Here is a 19,287-nt window from a genome sequence, read left to right as displayed (position 1 = left end):
TTGTGTGTGTGCCGCCGTTGCACCACCAAAAACAACAACAACAACAACAAGAGGAAGAAATTGTGTTTTTGCTTACATTGTCAGAAAGAAGTAAATTAAATTATCAAAATTTGAACACAGCAGTTTTTACTCTTTCCAAAACGTAGAATAAATTAAGAAAATAAAACCAAAAAAAAAAAAATCATAGGCAGACAAAAGTAATTTTCGATTGGCCCAGTTGTTGTGAGAGCAGCGCGTTTGGGAGCAGCGAAACAGGCAGCAGCCGCTTTGGATATCTTCAACGGAATCAAAGAGCAACTTTCAAGTTGCCCGGAACGCACCCGTGCCCTTTGCCGGACTGTATGGGGTACCCTCTCGCTGTCCCTTAGCACAGCGCTCCAAGCGGCGACCATCGAGGACGCCATCGGCGGCGGCGGCGGCTCCGGATCCAGGGGATTACAGGATCCAGGGGGAGGAGGCGGCGGCGGAGGAGGAGGAGGTGGAGGCTCCGTCTCCGGCTCGAGCTCGGGTCGCTTTGCCACCATAATGGGCGCCGTTAAGTCGCGCACCATCACCAGCGCCGATGTGGACGCCGATGAGCAGCTGCAGCATCCCCATCCGCATTCGCAATCACATCACCATCACTCGATGCGCAATGGCCACCAGCACAATGGTTCCATCTCCAGCGGCACGCTGCAGAAACAGGATCTGCGCTATGACATCGGCTGCAGTTCCCAGTACCAACACGTCCGGCAGCCCAGCTTGCGGAGCCGGAGTCAGCAGCCCATGCCGACCACGGACGAGCTGGACCGGCGATTCGCCAAAGTTCTGGTAAGATGAGATCCCCAATCTCTTGCTTTTTATGTTGGATATAACCCTCTGTCGCGGCTCAGGTCAAACTTTTTTAATTCAACACGTTTAAGATGACAACATCTAGCAATTGAACGAAAGATATGACTTCTTACATTTTTTTAACCAATTTTAAAAATTTAAAAAAAAGAATGTACATAGTGTTTTATACATTTTTGTAATAAATACAAAATTGTCTTTGAATTTTTAAGTTATTATAAAAATCTATCATCAGGGTTTCTTTAAAAATCCAAACAATAAATTTTCAATATCAAAAATTTTCAAAAACAAATTTTTCAAAAAAATTGTTTTGAAAATTCCAAGGAAACAAGTATTACCAATCTCAAAATAAAAACAAAATATTTAATATTTGTAGTAGACCAAATAGTATGTAACAATAAATTTGTAAAAAACATTGCCTATATTTTGGAGGAATGTGCGAAAAGTAATACAAAATTCTTATTTTGGCCGTAATGCTTGTCAGATGGATCTTAGATTTTCAGAAAAGTTGTATACCCAACATTTTAAAAATACCACTTATAAGGGTATTAATGATTTATTAAAAAAAAATCAAACTGACCTTTGCAAATATTTTTTTTAATTTAGAGCTATCCAGTTGATTTGCTTCCATGTTTTTTATCTCGCCTCAAACGTTGAATGTTTAGAAACAAATACACCCTTTTTGTTTAAAGCCGTGAAATATTTGAATTTCGCTGGAAGAAATGTTTGTTTATATAAAAGCTTTTTGGGAAATTGAGTTTACTAAGCGAATATATGCAGTGGCTGGTATATAGAGACTTAAGGATTGGCTTCCTGCCCCTGCCCCTGTCCCCCTTTCTTCCGCCCTCGCATTTGTTGCATGTGATTGATGACCTCATCGAGTGTGCGGCGACTTGTTCGCTTGAATTTTTGTCAGCCACTCACACATGTGCGAACGCGAGTGTTTGCTGGTGTTCGTGAGTATCTCTGGGTTTGTATCTGCGCCTCTCCCCAGTTTTACTCGATTCTGTTCCGTTCTGTTCTCTGCTCCGGCTTGCACAACTCCCCAAGCACAGTGGAATTGTAGGTTTCCAAGATCTCAAAGGCCAAAAGGAGTTGGAGTTACAAAGGCCCCACCTAGTTTTCGTTTATCATATCATATTGCTTAGAAATATGTAAGGGGAGTTCGATTTCCAGGTGGTAAAAGCTATATAACAGGTTCTAAACATCAAGGTATTCCGAATCCGACCCTAAACACAAAATATTTTATCTGAGTTCTAAAATAATATGTTCTAATCTTATTCAAAATTTGTTTATTTTATAGCTCTGTAATTTTATTCATAAATGTAAATAAGAATTTAGAGACTTTTAAATCGGAATCCATAATATTCTCACAGAATGTGTTTTAGAACCACTGTGCTAAAAAAGGCGTGTGCCATCTAAAAATGTTTGTCATCCCACTGGATGGTTTTTTTCTCCGAACAAGACTGCGTAATTAAGATTTTACGAGTAAACATATTGCCAAAAAATAAAATAAAACTAAGAATAGAGCGAAAAAGCTTTCAGCTTTGACCGTCATAAAACTGTAACAAATGATTGTGACCCACAGCCGCCATTTGATTCGGCTCCCTCGGTCCTACGTCCCCATTTCCCCCCCCCTAAAAAGCCACTCCAATTCGGCATGCTAATGGCAATTAAAGCGAATTGATCGATTGTCGCCCTCTCATTCGCACTGCAGTGCTGACTCACTAGTACCGCCGGTACGGGTCCGCTCGCCTGCCCTCTCTTTCCCGCACTCTGCGGCTGGTAAAGCTGCTGGATGGGATGGATTCGAGATCTTGCGGCGGCTTATCTCTCTGACGAACTGAACAAAAGGGGGAAGACGAGAGCAGAAATCTTTATTTATATGGCGCAGCTTGGGTTCTCAGTTATCGGCAGTCAGTCAGTCAGTAATATGAGAAATGCTCCCCCAACGGGTTTCCCACTTCTCTGATCATTTTTGGCATTATACCCATTCTCAAGATCTTTTGTTTTGATATCAAGGTTGTAAATACTGTCCTGATCATATGGACAAGGTTATTAACATTATCGTTATGGAAAAGTTGTTTCTGGATTTATTAGAGATCTTATAAAAAAACATATTTTATAAAACTAACTTTTTTGTTTTTATGTCACGGCTGTAAATTTTGTTCTGAGCTGATTTGAGTGGTACATTAATTTGATTATATATCTTCTCAGTAAATTTCTCTGCTACTTTGTTTGGCATTATATCTTTTATATGATCTTAAGGCCTGAAATATATTCGTGCGCATCTCGATAAGGAAGCACGTTTTTATTACAGCCATTCCATTTGTGGTGACACGAAATATTGATTCGTTTGTAAAAGTCGTTAAAAGTTATAACGTCATTGCTTAAAGTTGAAATAAGAATCCCTTTAAGGATTATCATTTTGAAGATTTATTATCTTTATTTTTAAGTTGATAATTCATTTGTTTTTTCAAAAGAATACATGTATTTTACCAGCATATCTGTAATAGAGAAATATTTTTAACTGTATTATAATATTTCTTCCCAAAAAGAAATCTATGTTTACAGATCTTATCTACCACATAACGTAATATCGATTCCGTTGTCGTAATCGAAACCACTATTCGATAATTCAAGGGTGTTTAAGATATTGACAGACCTTAGATAATGCTTTACCCCTAACCTATTTGTATTCTTGGTATATTGTTTGTTCAAAATTCATTGCCTTCTTTTCGCACTCAAAAAATGTGTGTTTTCGTTTGTTTACCTTTGGTTGTTATTTTTTGTTTTCTTCATTTTTTTTTGCCCCTCCATCTGTTGTTTGTTTGCCATTTCGGTAGCATTGTGGAGGTGCTCTATACCGGGCCCTGGTGGCCTCGCCCTTGCCTTGTGTCTCCGGCTTGGCTAATTCGTGTTTACCTTAATTTAGTCAAATGTGCGGATAGCTGGCTCTCTGGCCCGTTGCCATTGAAGTGGACTTGACTGGACAAACCGGAGACCGCCAGAGATCCAATGCGCCAAAGTTCGCGCTGTCGCCTTTCGATTGAAAGCAATTGTTTGTCTGATTCATGGTTTAAAAATAACAACGGACCGACAATTTTGCCGCTAATAATTTGCGTTTGGCTGGATCTAATCAGACGCAGTTGCCTGCATATGTTTCCGGTTAAATTCCGATTCTGCCGCGTGGGTTGATTGAACTTTGAAGAGGGAGAGGAAATCTTCTATGCTCAAGGGGTGCACTATATAGAGCACCATTCAAGCTGATCCAACAATAGAATCATGGTTGAACTTAAGTACAAACCAAATACTTGGAAATGTAGATCTGTCATATTTTAAAATATTTAAAATGACCTTTAGAAGATGAATAAAAATACAAGAAATAGTATAAATGTTCTTTAAAGTAAGAAACTAGTTTATCCTTGAATGTTTAAAGATTTTTATTCCTATCCAAAAAAGTTCTATGGAATATTTCCCTAGATTTAAATTCTACCAGAATCAAGCTGTGATGTTTATTATATACCCCATCAAGATATTTATACCACAAAGGCGAGAGTTTAACGGTGTTTGTTTACTTATTCACTTTAATTGCTTTAAAATTGGCATCAAGCCAATAAAATCCCCATAGTTTATCCAATTGAAAGTAAAAGCGTATTTATTGCAACGCCACAGAGCCGGCTTAAAATGTATGTATAAATGAGTAAAAATGTTAATTTGATTGCATTATTGGAGGCATTAACTTTCAAGAGACTTATCTGCGGTTTATGTTGTGGGTGTCATTATTCACATACATAGGCATAAATATAGTGAAAGACACAAAGACTAAACCGCATAAAATCCTCATCCCCGATCGCTTACCAGCTTTCCCAAGCGAACCAACTTTCACTCGCTTAATCATTGTTGCCCAAGAGACTTGGGCCTAGAATCTATATCTATAAACAATTGCCTGCAGGGGCGTAGTTGAGGTGGGGTGATTCAGGGTTAGCCGTCTCTCTTAATGACATTTTCAATGGCTGACAAACCACAAGGCAGTGAACCACAACACTTATTGTTAATATTGTTAAGCCCTACTTGCCCGTGCGAGGGCAGGTTCAATTGTTTGAACAAATAAAAAGGTACAATTTTTGGATTATAAAGATTTTTAGAACATTTAAAATCTTTAGACATTTTTGTGGTCCTATTATATTAATAGTTTGTTTATTTCTTATTTTCTGAATATTATCTGAAACTCTTGTGACATCCCTCGATGCAAGAAACATCCATTCAATGGCATAAATTGATGGCTTTGTTCAACGCATTGTCCATTTGGATTGGATTGGCTTTATCTAACGGCAGCTTTGCTTCTGCAAAAAAAAATGTGGCTTCCACATTATGAGAGCCTCTTTATCTGCCTTATAGGGCAAACATAAGTTTATCTTTTCACTTCCTTTGCGGTCGGCAAAAAGACCATAGCGAAAAAGAGCTGCTAATGATAAAAACATAGGACCATCTGTTTTTTTGCGGAAAATAGTGGATAAATGGTAATCGACTTTAGACTTCATGGGAATCTTTTGTGTGATAAAAAAGTGAACCAAAGAAAATCGGTAGTTTGCAGATCTTTCATAACTTAAAGAGATAACACGTCCCAAACTAAAGAAACATTATTGTCATATTCCTTTTTATACCTTTCCCTAAGAAAAAATTAGTCATTGTGTTTGGCACGTGCATTCAGAATCGGTATCTTTTGGTTTTTTATACAGGAAATAAGAAAAAGATTTTAGATTCTAAGAAGAAAGTATTTGCTTTTATAAAACCATGTGTGCACATTAAATGTTTTTGGAAAATTTTTCAGTCATTACTCACAAAATGACTGGAAAATTTTCGTTATAAATTGAAAAAAAAAGAATGACTAAATATATAGTTGCTCGCCAAAGGGTTTACCATTTTAATTTCATAATTCTTTTTAAGATGGGTTTTACTGTAAACTAAAATGACGTGTTTGATTGACTCACTTAGCACATGTGTTTACGTTTTTCTCTGTTGGTGTTCATGATTCGCATGAAAATCACTTTATAACAGCCCATGTGGTTTGTTCTTTATATGGAAGGAAATTGATAGATAGATTTAAAAATAGAAGCTTCACTCTTTGTTTTGAAATTGTGAGTAACTTTTTATTGCTCTTTAAATACAAATCCATATTTTTTTGAATCATTCACTGCCATTAATGTACTGTATAATATTTCCCTTAGTCACTACCAAGTATTAACTGTACATCATTTATTGTGTAGTTTTTCTATAACAAGTACCTTCAGAGCTTACTCATTTGGCATGAGCGTAGACAGATTGAAATTGAAGGGGGGAGCGAGGCTTACGATCCGAAGCGCCCCATTATGCAGATACACACAAACGCAGATAGAGGGATACAAAAAATAAAACAAATTTAAAATGCGTATCCGGTATGACGGTCAAGTAATTCATTATGTACACCGGTATATGTATATCGTGTCCAATTTATATAGTAAATTTTCGCTTTCTGGGCCCGTCTGCCCTGGCATAAATATTGAAGAGAGCTCCCGTCTTTGTCACCTTGTTTATTATTCTCTCTTTTTTATGCACTCTTTTATTTACTTATTTATTGTTTTGTTATTATGAAAAGCGCGTCGAGGCAAATCACTCAGTCTGATGGGTTCAGACCGTAACGGACAATGGACTGGGAGTGGGTGTGGAATCCAGGGAGGATCAAGGGAGTTGGGACCCAGTGGCTCACCCATAACATTACAATTAATTAATCAATAAATTTTGCAATCATTCTCGCATTCATTCACAATTCCCTGGCCATGGCAAATATATTATACCCGTATTCAGCAATGAGCACGTATAAAAAAATTAACAATGCCAAATGTTAAGATAATTGTAATAATTGTTTAGCTTAATTAACACTGGGATAAACTGCGGGGCTCCATGTAAATTTGCAGTAATTGAATGAGAAAAAATATTGTTCAAAAAGAGAATTTCATTATCAACTTGGGCAATAAAATGAATGAGGAAATTGAGTACAGAGTCTGAGAAAAGATATTAAATCTTAGTATAGCTACAGGTTTAATCTTTATATAATCTTTAGAGGCTTATATCTGATCAAGCTTACTTATGGGAATATTTTTATTTTACTTTCGCAAACACTTCTGTCGAACTTAATAGGAATTTTAATATTAAACTTTATAAATCAAATCATTGTATGAAAATTAAAATATTCAACCTGACCTTTAATCTTTGCTTTTATAATATAAGATTCCATAAACAAATCATTTTTTGAAGTATAAGAAGTGATTTTGTTTATGTTTTCCAATTGTTGGCTTCATATGTTCTAATTAATTCTATTGATGCGCTGTGCATTTCAACGCACTAAATAGCACTTTATTCAGAATGTTCTTCCAATGTTGTGAGGGTATACATTTTGCATTTTTTCCGTAGTCCCCTCCATCTGTACCACTCCCTTTTCCTGCTCTCATCCCATTATTGAGTGTGTGTGTCTCTAATTAGAACTTCCAACTGCAGCTGCACCCATAAAAAAGGAGAAAAAGTGGAAAAATTAAATTGAAGTCACGTAAGCATATTTGCCGATTTCATTATTGTGCATTCCCTCCCGTTAAATGGTACATTTAACCATTTTACACAATTGTCTGCAGTTGACCAGGTAAATTGGTTCTGAGTATTGGATTTTTCTTTGTGGTTCAGTGAGCTGCAGCTTCAATTTGGAAAACATGTCACAATTGACTGGGTTATTTTTATTAACAAGAATATATAATTTATGATCCTTATTATTGATCATTTTAATGTTTAAGCTTTTACGATAGTTTCTCTTTTAAATTAAAATTAGGAATTAGAGCAAAACTTTGTCGCCTCTTTGAATAATTTTCCTTTTTTGTTGGCTTTTCTTTATGGGCTGGTGACTCTTCCTCACTAATCTTCTGATCAACCATCAGCAGCTGAAGTAATTCAATATTTACATGAGCAGGCAAACAATGCACCGGAGAAATAACTCTAGAGATGCAAGACTGGAGACCCTAATGGGCCATAATATGCGGGGTATTTAGGGCTTTAATGGGCTTTCCAATTCGCTGAGTGCAAGCTTTTACCATTTTATAGAAATAACTCTGTTCATATATCTGCTTTATCTGAGGATCAAGACTTACGAACTGCTTTCCTTTCTTTCTATATATTTTTGCAGGCTTCGATGGACTTGCCACCGGATAAAGCAAAGCTACTTCGTAACTACGATGACGAGAAGAAATGGGACATGATATGCGATCAAGTAAGTAATGTACCTTAAATATTATAATAAATATATTATAAAAAGGGCTTTTTCGGTTAAATTTTGATAACTAAGAATAGATGCCCAAGAATCTAAACCTTTTTTATGAACACAAATCAGTGCATTATTCATTTTTATTTTTTTAAATAAAAACCAAATGACGGGTCACTATGAAAAACAAGATTAAATAATGTGTTTCCCAAAATAACTTAATTTACTCATAACACAACTGTACTATTGTTTTTGACTATTAATCATAAATATTACGATAAAACCTTAAATTTTGGAGCTTTAGAAATATTATTGCCTGGAATGGCATTTAGAACACTCATTAAAATACAAGTTTTGCTAACAACACTTTGTTATCAAAGTCTGAACTTCCTGCTAGCGTTTTGCAGATTATAAGTATTTTTACTCCCAGCTGAGCACTTTGGACCCTTTCTTGGGCGCAGTTCAGAAGGGGTTACACTAGAAACATGGGTATGACTTGAGAGGGGATCATGTTGATGTCGACACCTTGAACACTGACCTTTAGGCTGCACAATTGTGGGGATGGGGAGGGTCGGTTGGGGCGGGCGCCGCTCTAATTAAGCTCTACCAAATGGCTTTGCGCAATAAAATTGTGTGCTCGTAGGCCAGTTGGAATGCCCAAGGCGTTTATGCGTTGAGAAACTTTACGAAATTCTCTTTCAATTAGCAACTGCCAACTGGGTTGCGAATAGATCAGGCAGGTCAACGCATGAGAAATCTTGATAATAAAGGTACACAGAAGGTAAAACATTTGCAATAGTGGAAAGCTATCAGTAGTTTGTTCTTAAACAATTGATTTCTTCGAAATGCACATTCATATGTGATGATAACATAGGCTCAAGCAGAAGTAAATAGAGTTTTATCAGGTATTTCACTGTTTATTTCTACGAAAGCTCAAACATTTAAAAATTCTTTTAAGCTGACGAACTTGTACTTGAAGTATGTGTTGACTTAAATTGAAGTTTAGAAATTTCAGTTTATTTATTTATATTATGTTCTCATAATTGTTGAAGAAAACTTGTATTGTGAAATACTGAAGATCAAAAATATAAATGCCTTATAAGAAATAGCATTAGATGATATGTTAAACATATAATTGGACTAAAATTAAAAACAGACTAAATTATATCTCAATTTTAAGCTTAACTTTAGTATTTTGCATTGTTAACATCCGACAGTCGTTTAACAATGATTGCTGACCTGGCATTTATAAATTGTAGGACATGTGTTTAAATATATGTCTCTGTCTGTCTAGATAGATAATTATATATATATGCATTGTGTATCAGCTTTTTCAATCATTATGCAGTGCGTGCTGTTTTGTCGCTCGCGCTTTTTGATGTTTTTTGTTTGGTTGTTTTTTTCCGCTTCGCACACCAGAGTGTTTAATGATTTAAATTCGCTCGCTGAATCCAAAACACCGAAACATTTCGGCAATGAGATCGCGGCTCTAAATTGCTTTAGAATTGGGCAGTAAATTGTATATGTACGAGTGTTATATGCTATATGGACAAATCTAGATTGCGTGTTTTTTTCACTACTGCTGTTTTTGGAATATGACGAAACTATTAACGTGTGCGCCAGAGCGTGCCCCTCTTTGGTGGATTCTATCTATCTATCCATCCATCCAACCAACCAGCTATCTATCCATCTCACTTGTAACTGGGTCACTGAATTTTCAAGAGCTGCACCTAGGAAAATAACAACGGAAAACAACGGCGACGCCAAGCATAATATATTCGCCATCGGCATTTTGGTGGAGTAGCTCTCGAAAAAATACAAAAAATAAGACAACAACAAAAAATGGAGGAAGGAATGCTCAACACTCTTCGAAAACCTGGTACTCGCGTCAAACATTTTCTGCCATACGATAAAATATCATAAACACCCAACACGGTCCAAAGTTGTTGCTGCTGTTGTTCCTACGACTATTGTTGTTGTCTCCGTCGACGTCGCCGGTTCCTTAACCGCCTGCATGCCTGCAACCCAGACCTGTTTTCCATAATTCAGGCCCACTGCACTGTGGACCATGAATTGGAAATTGGTAAACTAAATCTATAGAGGTGAAACTAGCAAATGGGAAATTGGGCTTTACAAATTTTGTTAATGGGAGAAGGGTAACAACTTCAAGCCGATGATTTCAAGGGAATTTTTTTCAATTAGTTTTTATATTCCATCATTAAGGGTTTAATTATTAATTACAATGATTTAGCAATCAAAATTTAATTATATGATTCAGTATAAACTAATTTCAGTTCCAATTTTATTACGATGACTTATAATGGTATGAAATTATAGTATGATTCATACTGTACTGTTTTAAGAATAATAAAGTATAAAATGAACTATGTAAAAACATTTAACATTTATCAAAGTATTTGAACTGAATTTAAATACCATAGGGTGTTTTTATTTAAGAAAAAAATTTCTGTGCTTTATTTGAATCATATGTTTTTCAGGATTAGATAGTTTACCTCAGTTATAGAAAACTTTTTTGAGTGTTGGGATAAAGGTAAAAGAAACCTAATTGATTGCAATCATATTTATTTTTAGCATAGGAATAATTCCCTTAACTTTTATAAAAGATTTTCTTCTTCAAAAAGTTATAATATTGTTTAGCTTTATTAGTTAGATTTGCATATCCTTGGTCCACTGTTCCACTCTAACGTAGTCTAGTCATGAAAATGAATGAAAACGCAGCCCACTGACAGACGGACGGACAGACAATGGGACGGACAGGTCCGGTGATGACGGTGGGATGGCGGAATGGTGGAACGGTGGACTGGTGGAGGCGAAGCTAGCCACTCGAGGACGTGGAACGAAGTGAGGCCAATCCCATGGACTCGAACTCGGTCCTCGCTCGTCTTCCTGTCTCTGCTCCCCAGTTGCTCTTCGTGCTCACAGTGACAAAATGCAAATTATTATGACGGCGATAAATTGCAGTTTTTAATCGTTGGAGAGCCGCTTGCAGCGGTTTACATATCCGTATACGTATAGGAGTATCTGTGCTTGTATGAATGCTGATATTTTTCTTACCCCTCCTGCCTCCTGCCTCAACTGGGGAAAAGAATCAAACTGGTTTTTTGAGCTCTAGCTGCAGTTCGAACCCAATCCCAAACCCAAAACCCACACATAGTTTCGGTTGTAGTCATGCGTTGGCTGTTGGTGCTGTTTTTGTGGCTTTTGGTGGCTGCCTTAGTTGTTGGCATAGTTAAACAAAACCCAAAACAAAGCAACAACAACAACAAACAGACGAAAGCCAAAAACAAGTATACCACGCTTCATGCTTAAAAATGTTTAAAGTTAGGCAAGCCATCGATGCTTATTTGATCAGGAAAGCGGGGGGAATCCAAGAGATACTACAGAGGGGTGTGGATTGCGGTAACCATAAACATGTACAAAAATATGCAGTTAAAGCACAGAAAGAAAAACAAAAGTAAAAGCCGCCAAGTCTCGGTCTAGTGTTAATGCATGTGGTATCGCTTGAAAATCCCCGATACTCCGCCAGTTTCCTCCCAGATCGCTGGCAGTTCATTGAACAGCGACTTGGGTAACTCCGCTGAAGATGATATTAGTGGCAATTAATGTGATAGGGGGAGCAATTAGTAATTAGGAAGCGAATATAGTATTTCTGGAGTTGTATAGCTGTTAATAAAATTTTTTAAAAGCGTCAAAATATACAATCTAAAAGATAAAAGCAGCTAAAGCAATCCAGCTGCGATTTCAAAATATGAATGGATTTTGGTATTACCGTAGATAGATTGTGGTTCGTTTAATTCATTTGACCTTTGTCATCTGTCAGTCAACTGTGTAACATTAAATCAATTAATATAAAGTTCAGTCGTTCAACAAGTTTTTCTGCTCAATGTGGTAGTACCATTTTGTACCCACATTCTTGAATATTGCCTTGTACTAAATTCTAAGTTTTATAAAATCTTCTGGTAATAATTTATTAATTCACCTACATTTCTATAATACTTTCAGGAAATGGTGCAGGCCAAGGATCCGCCCTCACATTACTTGAGTAAACTGCGAACATATTTGGACCCAAAGGCATCACGGAGTCATCGGGTACGTTAAGTTCTCAAGCCTCTTTCATCTCTAGCTTCCTGTAGTTGTTTCTATAGTGTGGTTTCTGGTTGTCTTTTAAATTACAAAATAAGTGCAGAAAGTTCATAAAACTCTGTTAATCAACTATTAGGCCTAGCTAATGAAAAACCAAAAGTTAATAACCCCTTCTTAAAATCGAAATCTGTTGTTCCAATATTAATGTGTAAATTTCATTTCTCTACTCACAACACTGACAACACACCACGATCCACAATTCCCACACTCTTCTCTCCTTTCTTCCTGTTTCTTCCGATCTTTATCTGTCTCTATTTGTTTACCTCCTGGCACCTGCACTATCCCGAAACGATCCTCGTCATGGTCCTCCCGCTGTTGATTCCGCATCCTGTCGCCTGTGTTTCCGGCCACCCGTGTTCCAATCTTCCCATCCTCCACTCCACTCTCTCTCTTTGTACACTTACAGCTTTATCTCTTCTACTTTCTTTGTCAGAAACGAAAAATGGTCGGCGAGTCCACGTCCACCCAGGTGCTCCGGGATCTGGAGATCTCGCTGCGCACGAATCACATCGAGTGGGTGAAGGAGTTCCTGGATGACACAAACCAGGGCCTGGATGCCCTGGTTGAATATCTCAGCTTCCGGCTGCAGATGATGCGGCACGAGCAGCGCCTCCAGGGTGAACTGTGTGCCTCCGAGGAGCGCTTGAATCTCACGAGCGGGGGCGATGGCGGTGAGATGGTGATCGGCAACAGTAGTTCCCTAAGTCCCGGCGGCGGAGGAGGTGTCATGTCCCACGGGAGCAGTACGGGTCATGGTCTGGCCAATGGCACTCTGGATTCGAGGCAACAGCACGGGATCACGTTGTCCTACGGATTCCTGCGTCCCACCATTTCCGATGCCCTCGATAGTCCCAGTTTGAAGCGGAGGTCAAGGCACATTGCCAAATTGAATATGGGCGCCGCCACGGACGACATCCATGTGTCCATTATGTGCCTGCGTGCCATTATGAACAATAAGTATGGCTTTAACATGGTCATCCAGCATCGCGAGGCCATCAACTGCATCGCACTGAGTCTCATCCACAAGTCGCTGAGGACGAAGGCCCTGGTTCTGGAGCTGCTGGCGGCCATTTGCCTGGTGAAGGGCGGACACGAGATCATTTTGGGCTCGTTCGACAACTTCAAGGATGTGTGTCAGGAGAAGCGGCGCTTCCAGACCCTCATGGAGTACTTCATGAACTTCGAGGCCTTTAACATAGATTTCATGGTTGCATGCATGCAGTTCATGAACATAGTGGTGCACTCGGTGGAGGACATGAACTACAGGGTGCATCTGCAGTACGAGTTCACGGCTCTGGGGCTGGACAAGTATCTGGAGCGGATTCGACTGACAGAGTCGGAGGAGCTTAAGGTACAGATCTCGGCCTATTTGGACAACGTCTTCGACGTGGCCGCCTTGATGGAGGACTCAGAGACGAAGACATCGGCTCTAGAGCGAGTCCAGGAGCTGGAGGATCAATTGGAACGAGAAATAGATCGTAACTCTGAGTTCCTCTACAAGTATGCGGAATTGGAGTCCGAGAATCTTACGTTGAAGACGGAGCGAGAGCAGCTGGCGATGATTCGCCAAAAGCTGGAGGAGGAACTCACTGTCATGCAGCGGATGTTGCAGCACAACGAACAGGAGTTAAAGAAGCGGGACACCCTTCTGCACACAAAGAACATGGAGCTGCAGACACTTACGCGCTCCTTGCCACGATCTTCCTCAAGTGGGGATGGTTCTCTGGTGAACGGTGGCCTCCAGGCTGGTTCCTCATTGGGGGCAGCCTCGCTTAGCCTGCCACCACCTCCGCCTCCAATGCCCGCCTCACCCACCATGTCAGCTGCTCCTCCGCCGCCACCGCCACCAGCCCCACCGGCTCCACCACCACCGCCAATGATGCCGGGCAGCAGTCCGCTGGGCAGTCCGAACGGCAGTCTCACCTCGACGGTGCAATCGCCACCACATGCCCCGCCTATGCTTGGCTCCTTCCAGCCACCACCGCCGCCTGTGGCCGGCTCTATGCCCGCTCCCGATGGTGCCATGACCATCAAGCGCAAGGTGCCCACCAAATACAAGCTACCTACCTTAAACTGGATAGCTCTAAAGCCTAATCAGGTAAGATCAAAAATGATCAAGTCGTGAAACCCTTCCACTAATAAACTTTTAATTTTTCCAGGTGCGTGGCACAATCTTCAATGAGCTGGATGACGAAAAGATCTTCAAGCAAATCGACTTCAACGAGTTCGAGGAGCGATTCAAGATCGGCATTGGCGGCGCCTTGCGCAATGGCAGCAGTGGAACCGAAGTCGATGGGTCGCTGCAATCCAGCAAACGCTTCAAGAGGCCCGACAATGTCTCTCTACTGGAGCACACGAGGTTAAGAAACATTGGTGAGTAATTGATATACATCTGTTATAATATGTGAGTTAATTGAAATTCCTTTGTTACCCTTAGCAATCTCCCGTCGCAAACTGGGTATGCCCATTGACGATGTCATCGCTGCCATCCATAGTCTGGACCTGAAGAAACTATCCCTGGAGAACGTCGAGCTGCTGCAGAAGATGGTGCCCACGGATGCCGAGATCAAGTCCTACAAGGAGTACATCATCGAGCGCAAGGACCAGCAGCTGCTCACCGAAGAGGACAAGTTTATGCTGCAGTTGTCGCGGGTGGAGCGCATCTCGTCCAAGCTGGCCATCATGAACTACATGGGCAATTTTGTCGATAGCGTTCATCTCATTAGCCCGGTGAGCAATAAGATATATGGGTTTATTATGAAGAAAATATATTAAGAGCCCTAGCTGTGAAATCTAAAACTAGGATAAACATCAGATTTCTGAGGCCCATTTGCTTAGTCAGCTGTCAGCTGTCTCTCTAATCTGTTTGTTTATTATTTTTTTTGCACAATATGGAAAAACGTATAATGTGCCAATATAAAAGTCAATAAATTTGCAGTTTTATCAGCAGGCACTTCTCAGAGATATAATTAATATTGTTTAAAAAAAAAAACGATTGCTAATTTTATTTTATCTATTTCAGCAAGTGCTATCGATAGCTGGAGCTTCGACTTCCCTGAAACAATCGCGGAAATTCAAGGCGGTTTTGGAAATCGTCCTAGCTTTTGGCAACTATCTCAACAGCAATAAGCGGGGACCAGCCTATGGCTTCAAACTGCAATCGCTGGACACGCTGATCGACACGAAATCCACCGATAAGCGATCATCCCTGCTTCACTATATAGTGGCCACCATTCGGGCCAAGTTCCCGGAGCTGCTGAACTTCGAGAGTGAGCTGTATGGCACAGACAAGGCTGCGTCGGTGGCACTGGAGAATGTGGTGGCCGATGTTCAGGAGCTGGAGAAGGGCATGGATCTGGTGCGCAAGGAGGCGGAGCTACGGGTGAAGGGTGCCCAGACGCACATACTGCGCGACTTCCTCAATAACAGCGAGGACAAGTTGAAGAAGATCAAGAGCGACCTGCGGCATGCACAGGAAGCCTTCAAGGAGTGCGTGGAGTACTTTGGCGACTCCTCGCGGAATGCCGATGCCGCTGCCTTCTTCGCACTTATCGTGCGCTTCACAAGAGCGTTTAAGGTGGGTATATATGAAGAGATATTTAAAAACCTCCTACTTATGCGATAACTTTAATTTTAGCAACTCGACCAGGAGAACGAGCAGCGCCTGCGACTGGAGAAGGCCGCTGCGTTGGCCGCATCCAAAAAGGAGAGCGACCAGGTGCTTATGCGCAACAAGGTTAACCAAAAGAAGCAACAGGTGAGTGACGGACATCGACCACGAAGCGAAAGCCATTAGTCCCTACAACTCAGGGTGGCCCAAGTCCCTCGAATCGGTTCCATATCTAATCTAATCTCTCATTGCACCTGATAACCTGTTATGATTTCTTCTGATCTCATTTGATTTGATTTATGCAGCCAATACATTGCCTGCTCGACTTTGCCAATCAGCAACAGAAGCAGCTTGCCCAATCGTAACATCCACCCACCGGCAACTTCCTCAGTCTAAGCACGTTAACTTGGTTATTTGGTTGACTCACACAAATCACAACACACCTCTGTCTAATACTCAACTGGGGATAGGAACTCGAGGGGGACTTGGTCTCAGCCTGTGCCCCAAATCCCCGTAAAATCCATCACAAAAACCAAAAAAAAAAAATCGAACCACCATCCTCTACCACCTAGTTGTTGCCCTTTGTGGGCGGCATGTGACGGGATTTGTTTTGTGTAAAGTTCCCACATTAGCGTAAGTCGCCTGGCTTGTCTCTACTTGTCTCTTAACACTGTGTTTGTTCAAACTAATCCTCCCCTATTGTGTTGCCTAATCCCCGCTAATTCCCTTGATAAATCCAATCCACTTTGACTGTGGCCTCACATGTGTGGCTTTCCACATTTTGGATTCGTGCCAGAACTTGCACGCAGCCAAATGTTTTGATGTTATTTATATTTTTTATAGCTTATATATTTGTACCTTAAAATGCTTTTAAAACATTTCAAAAGACATTAAACGCTTTAAGCATTTAAATTACTTATATAATACATTCAAATTGTATTCCGGATGTAGTTCGGGAATATATAAGCTAAAACATATTGAACGGTCTAAATTTTATGAACAATAACACAAATAAATTAATAAACTTATAAATTACCGGCACAGAAACCAATTAAAGCAAGTCTATAAGTTTATTGACAATTCAAAGTTCAATCCAACCTTTAAAAAAAGTATTTGTATATTATATAATCTTTAAATTGTTTTAAAACCCCCCATCCAAAATTATTCTACTGCACTTTAAATTATAAGATTGTGTTCCTTGGTGTTGGTTTACCGTTTCTAATGCTAACCTGTTTCTTTTTCTTCTAATCCCCTTCCGGTTTGACCATGCTCTGCTCCCAAAAACCCAAAATGCAAACAGTTGCCCTCAAACGGCGCGTTATCCTTGCAGGAAGCGGTCATAAACGAGCTGAAGAGCAAGGCGCACTCGGTGCGCGAGAAGAAGCTGCTGCAGCAGGATGAGGTGTACAACGGAGCCCTGGAGGACATCCTGCTGGGGCTGAAGAGTGAGCCGTACCGGCGGGCAGATGCAGTGCGGCGGTCGCAGCGCCGGAGGATCGACAATAACCGTCTGTCGCGCACCCTGGAGGAAATGGATTGCTAGGCAGGAAACCAAGATCGACGCAATGACGACGACGACGACGACGGGGCAATGGCAACGAATCGAAAATCAAAATTCACACTGAAACAAAAAACAGAAAGAAAAACGGAAATGAGAACTTACAGATACTGCAATATGTGATTGGGCGATTAAATTGTTTTCGACACACTCGTACACAAAACACAAACTCACATTCCCTTCCATACAAAACCTTTTACTTTCGAATATTTTCCAATTTAACTATAAGTCCAGTAGGATACGGCCCACCGTATCTCGAAATCCCAATACCCAATGGAACTTTTAGCATCGACAACCGCAAGCACAAGATCCATCCCTTCTGTGAATCTCGCCTTAAATTTTGAGAGACATTTTTTATCGCCAAAATTTTGTTTTAAAAAACGCATTTTAATTTGGTTGCTTAGAGCTTAAGTTGAACTTGAAAATTCGAATGGTGTATTTATCAAATCTTTTATTGTTAAATAATGATTTAAATTTTAATCTGTGTACATATATATACATGCATATATATATAACTATATATGTTCTATTTAATTTTATTTTCTTACGCTTAAGTTATAACCAAATTTGGAATAGCTTGCTGCATCCATCCGAGATGGCAAAACCGCATGAATATGGAGAACCAAACTCCGCACTTTAATTAATTGTATCTTTTTAGTAAGTCATATAAGCAATGAATTGTACGAGAAGAGAGATGATGCATTAAACTTTTGTATATTTTCCTATTTAAATTATCTTTAATTTTATTTGTATTTTTCCACTCCGCACACAGCCAGCTACGAAAGTCCAAACGAAGCGCCAAAATATTGCTAGCCAGATGAATCATTTTTAGAATGTTTTACACTTAAAAAGCTACACATTTTATAAAATTTTATTAGAACTTTTATACAAAGGATATATACAACTATATTAACAGATATTCCATTTATAAGCCAATTTATTCTCACGAGCCACAAACAAATTGACGAAGACTGATATGAAGCAGTTAACTATAAAGCAGCAAAGAAATAACAAAAGACACGCAAATATAATTATTGAAAAGCTTTTGTAATCTCTTTCGGATAGTGTCTTCTCTCGATATATACTTAGATATATATTTAAAAAATGCAATAACGAATTTAGTTGAACTATAAGCACAGTTTTATTGTATTTACATATTACAAGTGCCATCGGCATCCTTATGCATATCCTTTCAATATCTTGTTCTCTTTAATTTGCCAAAAGAAGGAAATAGCGCAAACTAAGACGAGGGCGTTTTAATGCAAACTTACACGATTAGCACGCTCTGCATTGTTAGTTCTTAAATATTGTGTTATTTATTTTAATAAGACGCCAGCATGGTATACGACGATCGAAAGAGAAGGGAAACGATATATAAAATATAAAATGCAAGATTTTTTGTACACACATTTACACGACTATATTGAACACTCGAACTATTTTAAATAAATTATTATTAACCCAATAAACTAGCCAAAACAAGAAATTGTGTTTTATTTTTTTTAAACTTCGGATAGTGATTAAAAAGAGTGGAATTACATTCGCATAGTAAAGGCTTTATCGGTATTGTGGTCTTTGACGTAAGAGGAATCCAATATGTAGATCCTAAAAAAAGAACGCTATGGAAAGGAAAACCAATCCTTAATTTATTTTAAAGTTTTTTTGAAAATTGTAAAATCGTTTTATAGACCTTGTAGATATTTGCTAAACGTTTCAGGTCCTAGGATGTGGATGTCTTTGGTATGTCTACAATGGTTGATACCCGGCTTTAAAACACGGGGCTAATATTCATATTTGGTATAAATAAACCAATTATATATTAAAAATTCATTGAACCTGACC

The 19,287-nt window shown here is 39.3% G+C and overlaps 1 protein-coding gene across 7 annotated transcripts; it reads left to right on the top strand.

The window, feature by feature from the left end:
• The first annotated feature begins 201 nt into the window (after nt 1-201).
• On the top strand, nt 202-18,176 carry Frl (formin-like protein). Of its 7 annotated transcripts, none has more exons than XR_005014162.3 (10): nt 438-810; nt 8,039-8,122; nt 12,137-12,223; nt 12,684-14,375; nt 14,437-14,650; nt 14,715-15,007; nt 15,300-15,854; nt 15,915-16,034; nt 16,193-16,520; nt 17,218-17,359. XR_005014162.3 is itself a non-coding variant. In XM_036814846.3 (9 exons), exons 1-9 carry the CDS (start codon nt 526-528, stop codon nt 17,428-17,430), a joined length of 3,546 nt encoding a protein of 1,181 aa, XP_036670741.3. In that variant the 5' UTR covers nt 202-525; the 3' UTR covers nt 17,431-18,176. The 7 variants fall into 7 exon arrangements, 4 of the variants coding, with proteins under 4 accessions (XP_036670741.3, XP_036670740.3, XP_036670737.3 ...); XR_005014163.3 differs by having other exon boundaries at nt 12,711-14,375; nt 17,188-17,330; XR_005014161.3 differs by having other exon boundaries at nt 17,188-17,330.
• The last annotated feature ends 1,111 nt before the right edge of the window (nt 18,177-19,287 follow it).

Source organism: Drosophila suzukii, chromosome 3 (genome assembly GCF_043229965.1).
Source record: "Drosophila suzukii chromosome 3, CBGP_Dsuzu_IsoJpt1.0, whole genome shotgun sequence".
Classification (NCBI taxonomy): domain Eukaryota; kingdom Metazoa; phylum Arthropoda; class Insecta; order Diptera; family Drosophilidae; genus Drosophila; species Drosophila suzukii.
The sequence above is the reverse complement of the archived record's forward strand: the minus strand, read 5'-3'. Positions and strand labels throughout refer to the sequence as shown.

Coding starts and splice junctions, on each gene's coding strand:
- Frl (XM_036814845.3), top strand. CDS start 526: ATGGGCGCCGTTAAGTCGCGCACCATCACCAGCGCCGATGTGGACGCC. Junction 811..8,038: donor GGCGATTCGCCAAAGTTCTG/GTAAGATGAGAT, acceptor ATATTTTTGCAG/GCTTCGATGGACTTGCCACC. Junction 16,035..17,187: donor TTAACCAAAAGAAGCAACAG/GTGAGTGACGGA, acceptor AAATGCAAACAG/TTGCCCTCAAACGGCGCGTT.